The sequence below is a fragment of the Oratosquilla oratoria genome, chromosome 5, assembly GCF_046742065.1.
Source record: "Oratosquilla oratoria isolate Oo_2021 chromosome 5, ASM4674206v1, whole genome shotgun sequence".
In the NCBI taxonomy this organism is placed as follows: Eukaryota; Metazoa; Arthropoda; class Malacostraca; order Stomatopoda; family Squillidae; genus Oratosquilla; species Oratosquilla oratoria.
Genome location: NC_134781.1, coordinates 11,498,882 through 11,518,881, shown reverse-complemented (window position 1 = coordinate 11,518,881; position 20,000 = coordinate 11,498,882). Strand labels below are relative to the sequence as shown.

The 20,000-nt window shown below is 37.7% G+C and overlaps 1 protein-coding gene across 1 annotated transcript in view; it reads right to left on the bottom strand.

Annotated features, from left to right (window-relative positions):
- LOC143025667 (gamma-aminobutyric acid receptor subunit delta-like) overlaps positions 1 to 20,000 on the bottom strand; it is a 50,448-nt gene that overhangs the window by 10,651 nt on the left and 19,797 nt on the right. The window contains exons 3-9 of the mRNA XM_076185667.1: positions 19,684 to 19,748; positions 5,924 to 6,065; positions 4,865 to 4,955; positions 3,320 to 3,402; positions 1,691 to 1,879; positions 1,048 to 1,246; positions 243 to 441 (exon numbers count right to left, since the gene is read on the bottom strand). Of these exons, the coding sequence (XP_076041782.1) occupies positions 243 to 441; positions 1,048 to 1,246; positions 1,691 to 1,879; positions 3,320 to 3,402; positions 4,865 to 4,955; positions 5,924 to 6,065; positions 19,684 to 19,748 (968 nt within the window). The remainder of the gene's footprint in view (positions 1 to 242; positions 442 to 1,047; positions 1,247 to 1,690; positions 1,880 to 3,319; positions 3,403 to 4,864; positions 4,956 to 5,923; positions 6,066 to 19,683; positions 19,749 to 20,000) is intronic.

Genomic DNA, 20,000 nt, shown 5'->3' with positions numbered 1-20,000 from the left:
GAGATGTATAAGTAATCCCACACTAATAGAACAAAAACAATTATACAATAATTCATCCCAGAGAGATATATCGAATGACCATTGTCAGCAGTCACTCTAAGGCTGCGGGTTTTCAGTTTGTGAAATGGAAAACATAATTTATTATATATATGCGCGCGTGTGTGTGTGTTTGTATGTGCTTGTGTGTTTGTATTTGTAAATGTATATCTGCCCTAAAATTCAGCCAAGTTTTTAGCACGTACCAGACCAACGGTTGACTCTGTCTTCCTGCTGGTGCCAGGATCTCTCTTGGTTACAGCGGGGAAGATCCTGAAGTTCTTCGCTCGCTCCCTCAGTCGGATGACGACCGTGTACTCCACCAAGACCAGGAAGACGAAAACGATGCAGACCATCATCCAGAGGTCAACAGCTTTGGCGTACGAGACTCTTGGGCTTTCACCTCTGTGAGAAGAAAGAGGTCAAAGAGCCTTTGATTACATGAGGAATGTCTGTCGAGAAGGAAAGAGAGAGTGCAAAGGAGATAGAGGAAGTGAATAAAGGGAGAATGAGAGTGGATGAAAGGGATGACGCGGTCCAAAGGGATGTGGGAAGGGGATAAGGTCGACATCCGGTGATTCGCGGGAAGGGGGGGAGGGGCAGGTCTGGGTGTTGGGGCCTGCTGTGGAAGAGCTGTGCCTCACTGCATGATGGGGAGCAGGGTAACTTTTACCCCCGAGGTGTAAAAACGAGAGGTGAGATTGAATGGGTTTTATTTGTTTATAATACAAGGGCGTGCTTTCACTTGCCCCTTATAATGGTGAAAAAACCTTCAGTTTCTGTATGCATGAATATATGTGTATGTGTACACACACACACACACACACACACACACACACACACACACACACACACACACACACACACACACACACATATATATATATATATATATATATATATATAGAGAGAGAGAGAGAGAAATAGGTGGCTAGAGAGAGACTAATAGACAGAGAATACCATACAAAAAAATGGGACCACGGTTTAATTTGCGACCAGAGCAAGACTTACCTGACGGAATTGAACATGGAGACCAGTGTGAGGAGCGTGGTAATAGTGAGGACCATACGCCCGGGCATGGCATCCGGGGGAATCAGGAAAGTGAGCCATGAGACGCAGACGAAAAGTCCGGAGGGCAGGAACGTGTTGATCAGGTGGTAGCTGATCTTGCGGACCAGCCGGATGTTGACCCGGACGCGAGGAAAAGAAACTGTGTGAGAAAAACAAAACAAAAAAACTGAATGATCTTTTTGGAAGGATTCTGGTTTGTACAGGAGTATATCTATTGAGGGAAACCCCATGCCTTTATTAAACAAATAGAAAAGTTGTTTCTATCCATCCCGGGGTGAAATGTAATCGAGGGAAGGGGAATGTATGAAGATATCATGAGCGACCTGGATGATCTTCAGGTAAGGACTCGGGTTTGAACAGAAGGATATCCAAGGAGGGAAAGCCCATTCCTTTATCAAGCGATTTGAAAGGTAGTTTCTACTTCTCACGTGGTAAAACTTACGGTCAAAGTCTCATGAAGATAAGTGAACATTGCTCTCAATGGAATTACCTAGACTATGCCAAAGAGGAACATATGAGAAACAGTCCATCTCTTTGATCCTGATTTAGACAGTCCGAACCTATGAGGGTGCTCAAAAAAAAAAAAAAAAAAAAAAAAAAAAAAAATAATAATAATAATAATAATAATAATAATCCATACCATTTTGATGAATCGCTGAACCCTTGTTGACTATGAAAAAGTTTGGGGCAAAATGTACAGTCCTAATGGTGTCAGCTACTTCGACACCTTCCTTGAGCCATTTGTATGAGACCTCAGACGAACGGTACTGATCTGCAAGGAGATGGGGACGTTTGGACATTCTATTTTGTTGCTGATCATCAGTGCTTCTATCTTTAAATATTCCTGGAACTATAACAAGAAATAGTAGAATCTACATGTAATTACTCACATATAATCACGATTTTTTCAAATAAGAGTAAATTAGAAAATGTCAACCAATATCAAAAGACAATTTTATTCAAAGATATTTTTTGAAATATATAGATAGAAAAAAATCCTGGGGAGTATTATCAAAAACTTTTACGCGAGTAATAGAGCTTGTGTTAGGTCTGGAAATGGTGAGAGAGAGTGGTTTGAGGGGAAAGTGGAGTTACGCCAGGGTTGTGTTATGTCACCGTGGTTGTTCAACATGTACATGGATGGGGTAGTACGGGAAGTAAATGCGGGGGTGATGGGCAAGGTGTTGGAGATGGTTAGTAAGAGTGAAAGAAAGTGGGAGGTAAGCCGGTTGTTGTTTGCGGACGTGACTGTGCTCGTGGCTGGGTCAGAGGAGTGTCGGCAATTAGTGATGGGTTTTGGAAGGTATGTGAGAGCAGAAAGTTGAAAGAAATTAAGTAGAATAAGGTGATGAGATGTACATGGGGGTGAGAATGGTAAGTCAACTCGAGACAAACCCTAAAAATGGATAGTTTTATGTATTTAGGATAAAATTTAGCAGAGAATGGAGGAATTGGAGTGGAGATAAACTGTAGAGTACAGAAAACAAGTAAATGTCTTGGGGGAATAAAAAGTGTCATGAGAAATAGGAATTTGGGGAAGGATGCAAAGGGAAGACTATATGAAGGGTGATTGTGCCTACAGCACTGTACGGGTCAGAGGCTCGGAATATTAGGAAGGCAGAAAGACGACATTATGATATGTATGAGGTGAAGTTTATGAGAGAAGTATAATGAAAGTTGCAAGGATGGATAGATTGAGAAATAAGGAGGTGAGGCAGAGATCCAGATGGAAAGGAAACGGGCAGGTTGTGTTGATCAAAGAATATTGGGATGGCGTGGGCACACTGATATAATGAAAGAAGAAAGATTAGTAAAAAGAATGTGGATGAAAAAAGTCGATGGAGTAAACTTGAGGAGAAGGCCGAGAATTGGATGGATGGACCGGGTGAAGAGGATCTTGTTGAGCAGTGAAAGAAGAGGGCAAATAGTAGGTGTCTGTGGAAAATGTTTATGAATGGATGGTAAACTGACGCTGACCGAAGGGGCTGATCCTCGTCTTCTCTAAATACGCATGAGTGGAGGAGGAGGGATGGTCACCATGTAAATGAAACGGTGGGGATGAAAGGTTACGGCTGTCAGGAACTGTCGTGGAGGTGCCGTGACTCAGGCAGTGGTTTGGGAAGCTAATATAAAAGGATGAATATAGAAGAGTTAGGTGGATGTGTGATTGGTAGGGGTGGGTATATATCTTGGTTGGTCACCTGATACTTACAACTTTCCATTGATAGCGCACAATCCTGGGTATCAAACGGATACGAAGTGAAATCCATTGTACAGGAGAGACGTGTTGTTACTCTGTAATGAAAAATGTCGGTATGTGGTGTGTTTATTTAGAATACACACACATACAGACACACAAACACACACACACACGCACACACACACACACACACACGCACACACACACACACACACACACACACACACACACACACACAAACACACACACACACACACACACACACACACACACACACACACACACACACACACACACACACACACACACACACACACACACACACACACACACACACACACACACACACACACACACACACACGACTCGGTGGCGCGGTGGTAGAGCGCTGGATGGGAAGTACGGTGGTGCTCGCAGTACCCAGTTCGAATCCTGCCCAGGGCCGAAATTATTTCGGTATCGCTGTGCTTCGGGTCGTTACTCTGACTCTCGTGGGGGGGGGAGTTGGGTGTGTGTGTGTGTGAAAGGTCATAGCATTACCCATAGATCGGTCATACGAGCTCTGAGCTCTCTTCCGGGAGGGAAATAGCTGTCGATCACGAGTCTAACACGTGATCCAAAGACCAAGGTGAATACACACACACACACACACACACACACACACACACACACACACACACACACACACACACACACACACGCATACACACCACACACACACACACACACACACACACACACACACACACACACACACACACACACACACACACACACACACACACACACACACACACACACACACACACACACACACACACACACACACACACACACACACACACACACACACACACACACACACACACACACACACACACACACACACACACACACACACACACACACACACACACACACACACACACACACACACACACACACACACTCACATACTTCTTATTTAATTTTAACAAAATCGTGCTCTTAACATTCTCTCTCTCTCTCTCTCTCTCTCTCTCTCTCTCTCTCTCTCTCTCTCCTCTGTCTGTCTGTCTGCCTGTCTGCCTGTCTGTTTCTGTGTGTCTTTCAGTTCGTCTTTCCATCTGTTTGTCTCTCTTTTTTATCGTTCTGTCTGTTTGTCTGTATTTTTGTCTTTCTGTCTTTCTGTTTATGTCCCTGTCTGTCTATCTACCTTTGTGTCCTTCTGTCTGGATGTCTGTTTTTCTATCTGCCTGCCTGTCTACCCGTTTGTCTGTCTATATGTCTATCTGTCTTTCTGCCTTCCTGTCTGTATATCTACCTGTCTGTTTGTCTACCTGTCTATCTATCTCTTTTTCTGTCTGCCTGTCTGTCTGTCAGTCTGATTGTCTACCCATCTGTCTGTCCGTCTCTTTGTTCATCTGTCAGTCTGTATGTCTCTCTATCTACTGTATATACCTATCTGTCTGTCTACCTACCTATCTGTATGTCTGTCTTTTTCTCTCTGTGTCTGTCTTTCTTTCTGTGTTTGTCTATGTCTTCGATCTGAGTCTCTGGTTGAGTTCGAGTACATACGAGATCGAGTATCGGCAGAGCCCGTCCTGCTTCATTCGGAGGGAGTGCGGCTTGACCATCAACATCGGAGACGTGATAGACTTGACGTGGTCTGCAAAGATAAGTAGCAGTTATAGATGAGTCTCCCGATGATCAGTATCAATTAACAAAAAGGGATAATGTCCAAGCACGTCTCAGTTATCAACAAGACCTCCACTGTGTCTTCAGCGTCGACTAAGAGCTCTTCTTCTCTAGGTTCTTGAAGAGTCTCTCTAGAGGCTGAAGGTACTTGGTGTTAACCTCGCTATGAATGTCATTATTTGAATATTGTTAGTGAATATCTAAGGTATTAAAGGCCTTTTATACATTTGCCACCAAAGGGGTGGTAACGGAAATGAATAGAGTTGCGTAACGGCAACCAAAACGAGGAGGAAAGTGTCGCCACCCAGGTACGGAAGCGATTGATAAAGATCACCACTCTTCCGCTACCGGGGGAGCGCCAAACAGGTAAACTTAAATAAACCAAAACAACGTCCTGAACAGTGCGTGCCAAAAACATAATCCTCTTCGGAGACTGACCCAAAGTTGGTTATGGCAACTACTTATTATAGTCTGTGCACTATCTGATTATTTTATACTCTGTGTATAGTAAAAGAAGCTGTATTGTACAATGAATGTCACTTTTAGGATTATAATAACGATTTCTCACCCAAGCCCACCTGTCTCACTTTTGTTACCTCGGCGTGGCAACATGGGGAAAAAAGCGCTGCCATGTCATAGAATTTATTCATATCTTTTTTATATTACTAAAAAGTGATACTCGTTGCACAATCTTCCTTTACTATATAAAGAATACATAAAAACAATTTCAAATAACACATAGATAAGAAGTAGGAGAGAAAGAGAGGCATATACTAAGGTTGATTTGGCAGAACGGCTAGCAGCAAGCCACAACATATGCCACACACCCACACACTGAACGGACTACTTGGAGCACACAGACTATATAAAATGTAGTCCTCCAGCGCTTCTGTCTTAGTAAACCACTTTCCGAAACCCTCTACCGACCTCAGGACTTACCGATGAAGGTGTCTGGCACCCAAATGTGGTCCACGATGCCACTGTGAACCGTGGTCCACTTCTCCGTCCCCGCAGCTTCTGGTGGGGGACGCAGACGGGAGTCTCTCCAGTAGAGCCGGATGTACCATTCCACAGTGATGTCCTGTGAATGGATATGTAATATATATATATATATGTATATATATATATATATATATATATATATATATATATATATATATATATGTATTTATATATGTATATACATATATACATACATTTTTTGCAGTAATTCACAAGGCACACGTGAAAATAATATGCAGAAAAAACCACTGGGAAATAAGAAGCTTAGTCCGAACGTTTTCGTCCATTTAAGACATTATCAAGGAATACACAGTTACAAAGACAAAGGTGGATATATATACATAAAGTAAATGACAAGCTAGGAACATGGCTTGTGTGTACTTCCCATGTTCCTAGCTTGTCTTTTACTTTATGTATATATATCCACCTTTGTCTTTGTAACTGTGTATTCCTTGATAATGTCTTAAATAGACGAAAACGTTCGGACTAAGCTTCTTATTTCCCAGTGGTTTTTTCTGCATATATATACATATGTATATATGTATATGTATATATGTATATATATATATATATATATACATATATATATATGTATAACACTGAATAGGTCCCAGTGAATAGAGATATCGATGAAGTCACAACAGCACTTGCCATGTGCTAGCAGGGTTCGAGTCCTTGTCCGTACCACGTTTCAATTTCTGCATGTTAGCCTCCAAGGGTCTTCCGATGTTGATGGATTAGAATTAAAGTGCATTGTGGTTTATATATATATATATATATATATATATATATATATATACATATGTATATATACATATATATACACACATATATATGTATATATATACATATACATACATACATATATATATATATGTATACATATATATATATATATATATACATATATGTGTGTGTGTGTGTGTGTGTGTGTGTGTGTGTGTGTGTGTGTGTGTGTGTGTGTGTGTGTGTGTGTGTGTGTGTGTGTGTGTGTATGTGTGTGTGTGTGTACATACATATATATTCATACATACATATACTAACGGCTTTTTCCAACTTACAAGGGGGGTAGCCAAAATCAAAGGCATAGATTTACTCCCACCCATTTCATCCCCATATACTCCACTCCCATTCACCACCCCTCCTTCCCTCTTGGCTCCTTCTGGATGACGGGTTATCCCTGCATCTCGGCCACTAACCTGGGTCAGAAGCAACAATGAAGCAAGACTCAGCATATCATCCACAGCAAGGGCGCTTCACTTAATGGGCGACCCCCTCTCATTCCCTTCATGTATACGCCCTCACGCCCCATCCCCCACCCACGACCTTCCATGCATCACATCATCATCCATACACAGACACTCTCTACTCACCCCTGTCTTCTGTCTTCTCCCTTCCTTCCTCAACAGACATTCCCATCTTTTCCATCTCATCCATCTCATCCTTGGTCACCCCCTCATGTTCACTCCTTCCACCTCTGCCTTCCACACCTCTTTTACTAATCTTTATTTACTCATTCTTTCCATGTGTGCAAAATGTGCAAACATCCCAATACTCTTTCATTTATCCTATCTCCCAACTCCCTTTCCACCTCCGTTCTCCTCACTTCCTCATTTCTCATTCTATCCAGCCTAGTGATCCCAGCCATACTTCTCAGGTATTTAATTTCAAAAGTTTTTAAACTCTTCCTCTCTTATCTTCTATGTTTCTGCCCTGTACAATACTGTCGGCACAATCACCCCTTCATACAATCTCCTCTTAGCATCCGTTCCCAAATGTCTATGTCTCATTACATTTTTTGATCCCCCAAGGCATTTACTTTCTTTTCGTAATATACATTCTACCTCCACCTCCACTCCTCTCTTTCCTGCCACATTCGCACCCAAGTATCTAAAGATATCCACTTCTTCCAGTCTTTCTTCCTTAATACTCACTTCCAATATACTGCCATCCTCTCTCCTTGTACATCTCATCACCTTACTTTTACCCACATTTATCTTTAAATTCCTTCTTTCGCACACCCTCCCAAACTCCGTCACTATCTTCTTTAATCCCTCTGATCCTGCCACAAGCGCAGTCTCATCAGTAAACAACAATTGGCAAATCTCCCACTTTTCTAAATTTTCTTTAACTATCTCCAAGCATCGGCCCATTACCCTTGTGTTTATCTTTCGCACTACCTCATCCATGTATAAATTGAACAACTAAGGTGACACAACACATCCCTGGCGAAGTCCCACCTTCATCTCAAACCACTCAAAATAAATAAATAAATAAATAAATGAATAAATGAATGAATAAATAACTAAATAGATAAATGAATAAATAAATATATAAATAAATGAATAAATAATAAATGAATAGATAAATAAATAAATAAATAAATAATCAAATAAATACATAAATAGATAAATAGATAAGTAAATAAATAAATAAATAGATAAATGAAGAAATATATAACCAAGTAAATGAATATATAACTGAATGAATATATAAAGAAAAAATTAGTAGATAAATGAAAGAATAGGTAAATAGGTAAATAAATAAATGAATAAATAAATTAATAAATATATGAATAAATGAATAGAATAATATATGAATGAATAGATAGATAAACAAACAATCAAACAAAGAAATGAAAATATAAAATAAGAAATAATTAGTATCACAAATATAGGTAAGCGGATAAATGAATAAATAAGTAAATGGACAAAAAATCTTTTGAAACTTTATGAAAATTAAACAAAATAGAGTTATATATAAATAAATTAATGCATATATGAACAGATATTTGAATAAATAGTACATACACATATAAATAGATAAATAAACAAATAAATGAATAAGTAAAATAACAGTGAATAGGAAATAAATCATTGGCTATAAGAACATAAAAATGAAGGAGACTGCAAGAGACCATAAGGCTTACACTAGGCAGTTCCATGTCCATTACCACTCGTCATCTCCTTCTATAAAGTTGTCTAACCTTTTCTTAAAACAGCCGATAGTTTCAGCGATCACTACATGGTTACTAAGTCTATTCCATTCGTAAACCACTGTGTTGGTAAGCCAGTTCTAGCATATTTCCTTCTTAAAACACTCATTCCTTCAGTCTTACACCATTTGTAAAGATCGATAATGCATTGCCCATCAATTCGTTCTTTATTGTTTTCATTTCATTGAAGCTCCGTTATTACGAGGAAATGTGTGTGAGGGGGAGTGGGACGGGAGGGGGGCTAATTGATACAGCCTTGGACGAGTCTCCTTTCATGATGTGAGTGGTTAAGTTTTACGTGAAGATGCAATCAATGATCATGAATGGCTTTGGATTCCTCATCTTGCCCTCCCAATCCCCCTCCCCCTCTACTTGCACCTCCAACTCCATCTCCATCTCCAGCTCCACCTCCACCTCTTCCTCCACCTTTGCCGATACTTGACACGCGATGTTATCATATTTAACGCTCTGGTCATAAACATTGCCTTAAACCGCAAGCCATATGTTACGAAGCTACATGAAGTGAATGTAACGTTGTAGACGAATTGTCTAAATATACATATTTTTCTAATAACGATGAAAAAATAGTGGATTATCAATAACGATCCTGATATCTGATAAACAAATACGCATGCAACCACGCGCACACACGCACGCACACCACGAGCATAGATCCCCTTCCCGTAATATACAACTAGGTAAATACTAGGTAAATACAAACACACACACACACACACACACACACACACACACACACACACACACACACACACACACACACACACACACACACACACACACACACACATGCACCAATGCCTGCACTCGAGTGATAACATCTGATAAATCAGGCCAGAATGTCAACAAATCACGCGTCTAGTCTGGCTAGTGTTTATTTATGTGACTAGTCAGACCAACAAACATTCCAAACTCACAAGAATTTGAAAATGGCTATCGAGACGTGAGCATACAAATCAAACATTATTTCCTGTTATATAGCCTGAAACTTTTGCATTGTTTGAACTATATTTTTTCGTGTGAATTGTGTACCTTTATGCTAACGTTACTACAGGGATGAAGATAAACAGCTATTATTGATCGTATTACAACCAAACAGTATAATCACTTGGAGCCATTGACTTATTCATTTTGAAGAATATTCACTGGAGGATAAAATTGGTTTATTCATCGCAAAAGTTTTTCTCATCTGTAATGACCAAAAAAAAAAAAAAAAAACGAAACGTGTTGGAACACGTTTACAAAAGTACGAGGCATTTCTCGTGGCAATTTGCATATTACATTGGTTCCAAATCATGCAAGGATCTAGAACAACGACTGTATTTGCTTTCTAAGTGAATTAGGTCAGCCAGATAATTATCAAACCTGATCGCTGCGAAGCTTTGATCCGGGGGTCGCCCAGACTACGAGTCCCACGTGCTACCGATGTACCACACAGGGCCGTGGGGTTGGCAAACTCAGAAACCCCGGATCGAAGCTTTGCGACGGCCGGATTTGATTATTTAAAAGAGTTTGCTATCACGAGTGATTTGGTCCATAATAAGTTATTCAGGTTGAACTAGATGCGACATATTCCTGCTCCATAGAAACCTGTTCCACTCATCTCTGAAGTTTATAGAATTTATTGGAATTACTTTAAAGATACACTGTCATAGTCAGTGTTGAAATTGGCTTCATTAATCCTTTAATTATAGACGAATTTAGACATTTCATGCTGACTCTCTCCTGCTGACTTTTGATAAGCTTAGTGTCTCTTTATCGGGACCTTACAGAATGAAGTCAATTGATCTTAGCCAGGATAAAACCTATCATGTATATCAACTTAACTTTGAGATGAATTGAGACAACACAATCAGAGAAAGGAACAGAGTTTCTTTCGGGGCAGTTGAATACATTACATATCGAATTTTTAAAATTCATTTGAATGTTCACATCTAACCAAATTGCTGTTTTTTTTCTTAGTTTACTTTACGTATATATATATATATATATATATATATATATATATATATATATATATATATGTATATATATATGTATAAATATATGTATATACATATGTATATATATAAAAGCTTCCTACGTAAGTGGTAAACACCTAGAAATTCTTCATAAGAAACTGGAAAGACTGTGCAATAATAGTGTTTGGTCAAAGTTTTCTGTAACAGAAAACATTGTTAATTTATCAGATATAACTCTTACACGTTATGAATTAGAAGTGTTAGGCCTAGGCGTTAATTTTGCCTTGAAGCCCACAAAACATCATGCATTAAATTATATTGTGGAATTTGATAGGTTTTTGGCCTCTAACAATTATGACAGTGAATTGTTGTGTTTAAAAGGGATTTTATTGCAAGGTATCATGGATTGTTTTAAGGATGATTGCGGGTTACCTAAACGTTACAAGTTGGCAGTAGATCATCTCACTAATCGTAAAGATGTCATCATTACCAGAGCAGATAAGGGGGGAAAATAGTTATCCTCAATAACTCAGATTACGAAAAGAAAGCTTTTGATCTTTTAAATGACATTGAAACATGAAAAATTGACAAAAAAACCCTCTCAAAAGTACCGTCTCAGATTTCAATAGAAAGGCATGCAACATTTTGGGAAATGATATTTTTAAAAACTTGTTAGTCACTAATCCACAGTTACCCAATTTTTATGGCCTCCCAAAAATACATAAAGAAAACACCCCTCTTAGACCCATTATATCTAATAGAAATTCTTGCACTAGTAAGATATCAAAATGGCTCACGAACGTCTTATCACCGTTCGTAGGGTGTTTTTCTGGATCACATATAAAACATTCTGAAGATTTTATAAATAAGATCAAGAGTCATCATATTCCGGGAAGTAGTAAATTGTTAAGCCTAGACATAGTGTCTTTATTCACGAACATCAATGTAGCAGAAGTATTAAAGTTCCTGGAAAATAAATTACAGCACTATCAAGATCAACTTCCCATCTCAGTTAATAAAATAATTAATTTGACAAAATTATGTGCTGGCACAAATGTATTTTCGTTCAATGATAGATATTACAAGCAAAAATTTGCCTGTTCAATGGGATCCAATCTCTCTCCAGTGCTAACAAATTTATATATGGAATATTTCGGGACGGTACTTCTGCAGGACATAAAACTCCACGGAATGTTCTGGTATAGATATGTAGATGACATCTTCACGATTTGGGATGAAGAGTGGGGTTCATTTAATGATTTCTTCATTAGACTTAACCACCTTACTGCTAACATTAAATTTAAAGTGGAATGGGAAGTGGATAACAGATTACCATTTTTGGACATCTTAGTCATGAGACATCAGGATCTTCTTTCTTTCACAGTGTACAGAAAACCCACACATACTGGGAGTTATGTGCACTTCTACAGCTACCATCCTGATAATATCAAATATAGTGTTGCTTCGGGTCTTTTTCTAAGGGCACTTATATTATGTAGCCCATCTTATTTAGATTCAGAGATTTCTATCATCAATACTCAGTTAAAAAGATTAGGGTACCGAGACTGGTTTACAAACAAAGCCTTAAGCAAGGCCAAAACCAGTTATCATAAATCCACTTCCCATCCATCTCAATATCATAAATGGATCAAACACTGCCTAAAACTTCCTTTTAACCAATCCATCAATATTTTCTCTCAAATGTTGCCAAAAGATAACGTAAATATCATTTTTAGTTATCCCAACAATCTATTCAGAAAAGTAGTTAACGTTCATCACAGACCAACAGAAGACATAAATCCCGGAGTTTACAAATTACCCTGCTCAGATTGTGATGAAGTGTATTGGGGACAAAGGGGCAGAGAATTAAAAACGAGAATTAAAGAACATAAAAACTCAGTAAAATATGCTCAACATAACTCCGCGGTATTTCAACACGTAGCCAACAATAATCACAGAATAAATTGGGACGAGGCAAGAACCATTTTCAAATCCAAATGTAGTTATAAAAGGAAAAATATTTAATCTTCCTTAATAAAAAAAATTCCCGAATTTTAATATCTGAAAAGGCCAATGGTCACCAGATTACATAACCACCTTGGCAGTTAATAGATTATTTCCTCATATTGTAAAAGCGGACGATTTGCCACAAAACCCGCGCAACAATATAGATGCCACATGAGATGTCTTGTTCATGTTCCCTAACTTTACCTCTCTCATCTGTATATAAGATATGTACTTTACTCTCTAACGTTTCGACAGAGTTTTCTTCAGAGAGATAATTGTACAGGCAATTTGAAATACATTGTTTACTCAGCGGGTCACCTCACAGATTGCCTTGGGATAGAGTTCGCTGTATGTTCCCCCTTGATGATCAATCTTGCTGTTACATGTGCTAAATTTACAAATCCTTCTCTATGATTGGTTGAACTAAAAGTGTTGATATATGCAGCTTCGATATTTTTTCTTGTCTTTTTCATACCGGTGTGTAAGATTTTGGTGCTGTTCCAATTAGGCATATGGCCGTGTTATGTAGCGTGTATTACTAACGAATTAGATGTTCTGTGGTATCGCATGTCATTCTTGTGTTCGTATAATCTTTTTGAAGTTTCTCCAAAATAAGCTGCATCACATCCACCACATGGAATCTTGTAAACCACGCTCTTTTAATTTTTCTCTCCCGTGTGCTGGTTATTGGACAAAATATCCCTTGTTTTCTGTTCTGAGGAGTGTACGATTTCTATCCCTATTCTTGCGAGAAACTTGGAAAGTAAGGAACCACTGAAAATATTTTTCTTTCTTCTGTTCTTCTGTAACTGTGTTTTTTCTTCTCCATATTTGTTTGGCTTTGTTTTTCAGTTTTTGTTAGAGACCCGGCAGATATTTCAGGCGGATGAACGTCTCTGTAATGTGTTTACATTCGTCGTGTAAAAATTTCTCTCTTAGTTACAATGCCGAAAAGCGTGAAAGGGATTTGTTCCGATTCTTACACCTTGCCAACTGGTGGGCTTGGCCCTTGTGTAAAACAGGAATTGGGGTCGCAGATTAGTGATCTTTCCTATCTTCGGGAATCAGTTCGATTCCAGGTTTCAAGGCTTTTATAGTCTCTGTTGGTGTAGTGGATTAAAGCTCTGTGAAGGTGATCTTACGGGTGCTCGAAAGCAGCGGGTTCGAATCCTGCATGCGACTGTCATAAAAATGATCAGATTGATGTCGCTGTTACCAGCGAATTTCTCTCATATATATATATATATATATATATATATATATATGTATATATATGTACATATATATATATATATATATATATATATATATATATAATTTACTTATTTATCTACTTATGTATCTATTTATTTATTTTGTTTTATTTACTTATTTATTTCCCTATTTATTTATCTATTTATTCAATTATTTACTAATTTGTTTATTAATCTACTTATTTAATTCTATTAATTAATTTATTTATGTCTTCATTTATATATACATTTTTATTTATCTATTAATGTATTTATTCATAAACTTATTCACTCATATAATTTATTTACCTATTTATCTATTTTTGATCTGAATCAATTATGAACCAACCTATTTGTCTATTTTTCATTTGAACCAATTATGAACCAACAGGTCTGCTATAGGTATCTTTTGCCATACTTATTATCATCGCTATCGTAGTTTTCTGGAGCTAACCAGAGTGGAACGAATGAGCCAAACCTCAGTCCAGATTGATTATAGATAGGTCGCATTGCATGTCTTGCAAAAAGTTGGGCAACAATTTTATTGGACATTACGCCAATCAATTCTCTCCCGGTTGCATTTGGACACGATTAAAACAAACCGTCAGGAGTTCACGGCAGGAGACGCTAATCACTGCCGATGCTGTAACCTTTGGAGAGTATGAGAGTGGTTGGTTTATAACGATATTGGATGCAAAAATAAATAAATAAATAGATGATTAAATGAATGAAGATGTTTATAAATTAATTAATAGATAAGCATATAGACTGATAAATCAACAAATGAGTTCACAGCAGGAGACGCTAACTACTGCCGATGCTGTAACCTTTGGAGACGATGAGAGTTATAATAGGACAAATGGTAAAACATATCTATAGCAGACCTGTTGGTTTATAACGATATTGGATGCAAAAATAAATAACTAAATAGATGATTAAATGAATGAATATGTTTATAAATTAATTAATAGATAAACATATAGACTGGTAAATCAACAAATGAATAAATAAATGAATAAGTTAATGAATGAATATATATATATAGATTAATAAATAAGTAAGCAAATATATAAATAAATCAACAAATGAATAAATAAGTCATCAAATAGATAAATGAATAAATAAATAAATAGATAAATGAATAGATAGATAGATAAATATGTAAATAGATAAAGAAACAAACGATTAAATGGATAAATAAAAATGAAAATAAACTGGATAAACAAAAAAATAAATGAAACATAAATAGATAAATAAATAAATAGACAAACAAATAAATAAATGAATAAATAAAAAAGCGAACAAACAAATAAATAAATAGACATATAATGAACAAATAGAAATGAATAGAAAAAATTCACACTGAATACGAATCAGACAAAGATATGATTGTCTCAAACTGTAAGGAAGTGGATTTAATTTGGAAATGGGTAGAAACCATTTCGCCAACCGTGTAGTAAATGAATGGAATAAACTTCCCGCAGAGGAAGTGCGATATAGTACAGTTCGAAGTTTTATGATAAATTTATATAAACACCTAAACAATTTGCTGTAATGCCTACCCTTTATCTTATTTAATTTTATTTATCTATTCATTATTATTTATTTATTGTTATTTATCTGTTAATTTTTCATTATTTATCTATTATCTATTTAACATAAATTATTGTTATTTATTTGTTTATTGTCTATTATTATCTATTTATCTATTTCATTTTGTCTTTTTACTTATTTTTTCTTTTCTATATCCGACCTAGTTATGGACCGTAAGGTGTCTTGTCTGCATACTCTTCCTTTGTAATCTTTTGTAGTTTCTTATTCATTTCAATTTCTATGCCACAATATCAACACCATAAAGCATTGGTATGCAGCTCTCATGAATATTTAACTTATGGCCAACTCCATTGCCTTTGTCATCGGTGATCGATGAAGAGAAAGGTAATGCAGTAATCTCATTTCAAAATTCAATAAACAATTCAATTTCAGTGATGAGAACTTCAGTAGTACATTAGAGATTATTTGGAATTTCTCTTTTCCTTAATTTCCCCCATCCCTCTCATTCTCTCTGTTTTATTTCTCCCTCTCTTATTCTCTCTTCTCACTCTCTCTTTCTTCTTCTCTCTCTCTCTCTCCCTCCTTCTCCTTTCTCCCTCTCTCTTCTCTCTCATTCTTTCTTCTTGTTTCTCTCTAGCTTTCTCACTTTTCCTTTCTCTCTCTCTATCTATCTATCTCTCTATTTCTTCCTCTTTCTTTTCTTTCTTTGTTTCTCTTTTTCTCTTTTTCTTCCTCTTTTATACCTCCTTCTCTCTCACTTCCTCTCTCTCTCTCTCCTTTTCTACTCCTTTCTTCTTTCTTTTTCTCTTTCTATTTTTCTCTCTTCCTCCTTTCTCTTGCTCTCTTTCCCTCCTCTTCTCTTCCTCTCGCTCTCTTTCTCTCCTCTTCTCTTCCTCTTTTTTTCTTTCTCTCCTCTTCTCTTCCTCTCTTTCTCTATAAGTTCACTACTTAGCTGACCAAATTCGTCTTGTCTTAGTCTGATGAAAATATACAAGTTTAGTCAAACTGGTTACACGGCTTTCCGTCTGTATACCAAAAGCTTCTTCCCTCTTATGAAGAGTAGTTTACACTGTGTTCAGACGTCATTCATAGCCACAGCCATTTGAACACATGCAATACTCCACATCTTGACACCAAACCTGATGAAGCCATCGTAGTGAGGTAGAGAGGTTGTATTATCCCATAGAGGATAGCCCGGTAGTTCTGCACTGGGTGTATACGGCTGAACACTTGAAATGTAAAGAGAGAAGAAGAAGAAGAAGAAGAAGAAGAAGAAGAAGTAGTAGAAGAAGAGGAAGAAGAAGAAGAAGTAGTAGAAGAAGAGGAAGAAGAAGAATAAGAGGAAGAAAAAGAAGAAGAAACGAAGAAGAAGAAGAAACGAAGAAGAAGAAGAAACGAAGAAGAAGAAGAAACGAAGAAGAAGGGGAGGAGGAAGAAGAAGATGAGGAGGAAGGAGGAAGAAGAAGAAAGAAAAAGAAGAAGAAGAAGAAGTAGAAGGACGAAGAAGAAGTAGAAGAAGAAGGAGAAGAAGAAGGAGGAGAAGAAGAAGAAGAAGAAGAAGAAGAAGGAGAAGAAGAAGAAGAAGAAGAAGAAGAAGAAGAAGAAGAAGAAGAAGAAGAAGAAGAAGAAGAAGAAGAAGAAGAAGAAGAAGAAGAAGAAGAAGAAGAAGAAGAAGAAGGAGGAGGAGGAGGAGGAGGAGGAGGAGGAGGAGGAGGAGAAGAAGAAGAAGAAGAAGAAGAAGAAGAAGAAGAAAAAGAAGAAGAAGAAGAAGAAGAAGAAGAAGAAAGAAGAAGAAGAAGAAGAAGAAGAAGAAGAAGAAGAAGAAGAAGAAGAAGAAGAAGAAGAAGAAGAAGAAGAAGAAGAATGGGATAGATAGATAGATAGATAGATAGATAGATAGATAGATAGATAGATAGATAGATAGATAGATAGATAGGTAGATAGATAGATAGATAGATAGATAGATAGATATAGAGAGAGATAGAGATAGATAGATAGATAGATAGATAGATAGATAGATAGATAGATAGATAGATAGATAGATAGAGAGAGAGAGAGAGAGAGAGAGAGAGAGAGAGAGAGAGAGAGAGAGAGAGAGACCTCTGAGGTGATTAACATTGTTTGTTGCTAGTCAGAATAAAACTCTGTTGAGCAAGTCACCATAGGGGTGGCGGTGGTGGTAGCTACAGAAAGACTGAGGACAAGACATTGCGTTGTTTAGTTTGGACAAAGCATTGACCCCCATTAGTTTCTCTTTAGCAAGAACGAGACGCGTGAAATATGACTGAAGTGATGAAGGGGTGCAGCCGAATGGGAAAGACGCTTTCAGGGCAAGTGACGACAAATGGACTCCATTTGTTAAAAGACAGAAAGAAAGAAAAAGAATCGAGACCAAAACACCCTCCATTGTTCAACGTGGGATCCTCACCAATAACGAAACGTAATTCACTTACTTTCCTTTCGTCTCACAAAAGACGATTTTATTCGTCTTAGAGGATATCCTTTGGGCATAACGAGGTGCCTCAGGATAATAAAATCGTCTTATGTGGACCCGAACAAAAATTGTGCATTCACGACCATGTTGATAAAGTTCGCGTCGTGATATATTCGAATCACGCTTGTCGGCGTGATTGATGCGATATGGCAGACACCGTATTACTCATTCTAAATCGATTTACGAACACCTGAAAACCAAATCAGATTTCGATGTCGATGGTTATGATAGTTACAGGTGAAACAGTCCATCATAATCGACCCCATCACTACCATGTCCTCAACCAAGTTGAATAGAAATTGGCAGTATACACCCGTAATAGGATCGCAGGGCGTAGCTTTATCAAAGACGTCAAGTCATCAGTCTCGATGCATTGAACTTCTCGTTTGCACTGTAGCCTCATAAACCCGGGTTCGAATCCCAATGGATGCCGGAAACTATCACTTGCCCAGCTATCTAAAAGCACAGGCAATAGGTCAGTGACTCCTGATGTAACCAAACGATTATTATACTCACCATCTCATTCCTATGCATTGGGAAGTGAGAAATCCCTGGTAGGGTAAAGTCCTGTCAGTTGCGACAACTATTTTATTTATCTATTAATTTTCTATTTATTTATTCATTTATCCAATTATTCACTTCTAGGCCGATGCTGCGTCGCCTCCCCACCCGTCCAGGGCTGTCAAGAGCCAACGCAGCAAGCCCATAGTGGGTCTCGGAACTTGATCTCACGACCAACTGCTCATGAGTTCAAGACGGTAAGCATTAGGCTACCGTGGAGCCATTTCATGTCAGATTGCTCAAGGGGAACATGGTAGCAGAGCAAACTAAGGCGCCAACGCCTGAAGTCGAAAACCCAGAGATAAGTGGTTTGAATTCCTCAAGATTCTCGCATGACGGCAGCAAGGTCAGATTTATATATATATGTATGTATATATATATATATGTATATATATATATATATATATGTATGTATACATATACATATACACTGAATGGTTCCCAGGGATCAATTGATATATTTTTCAACCACAAATCACTTTTAATTCCATGCCATCGCAGTCGAGACTGAAGAATCGCTCGATGGAGGCATCCGTTGGAAATTGAAACTTGGACGAGCAGAGGATTCGAACCCAGCTAACCCGTAACAAAGTTACAGTGACTTAAACCAATACGCGTATTGGTTTAAGTTACTGTAACTTTGAAAAAATATATATATATATATGTGTGTATACATATATACAGTATATATATATATATATATATATATATATATATATATATATATATATATGTATGTATACATACACTTGTGTGTGTGTGTGTGTGTGTGTGTGTGTGTGTGTGTGTGTGTGTGTGTGTGTGTGTGTATGTGTATGTGTGTGTGTATGTGTATGTGTGTGTGTACATACAATACAAATTGTTCCAGTACTTACCATACTGCTCTCATCGATGTCCTGTATGTCGCGGGCTTTGACGTGGAAATTCAGCAGTAAGGGTTCTGCAACAAAAAGGATGCTCAGATTGGAATATAAATGTGACGCTTCGGTAATGTACTCATCATAATTATCCTCCTCCTCCCTAGTATCATCATCGACATCACCGCCCTACCACCACCACCACCACCACCACCACCACCACCACCACCACCACCACCACCATCATCATCATCATCATCATCATCATCATCATCATCATCATCATCATCATCATCATCATCATCATCATCATCATCATCATCATCATCATCATC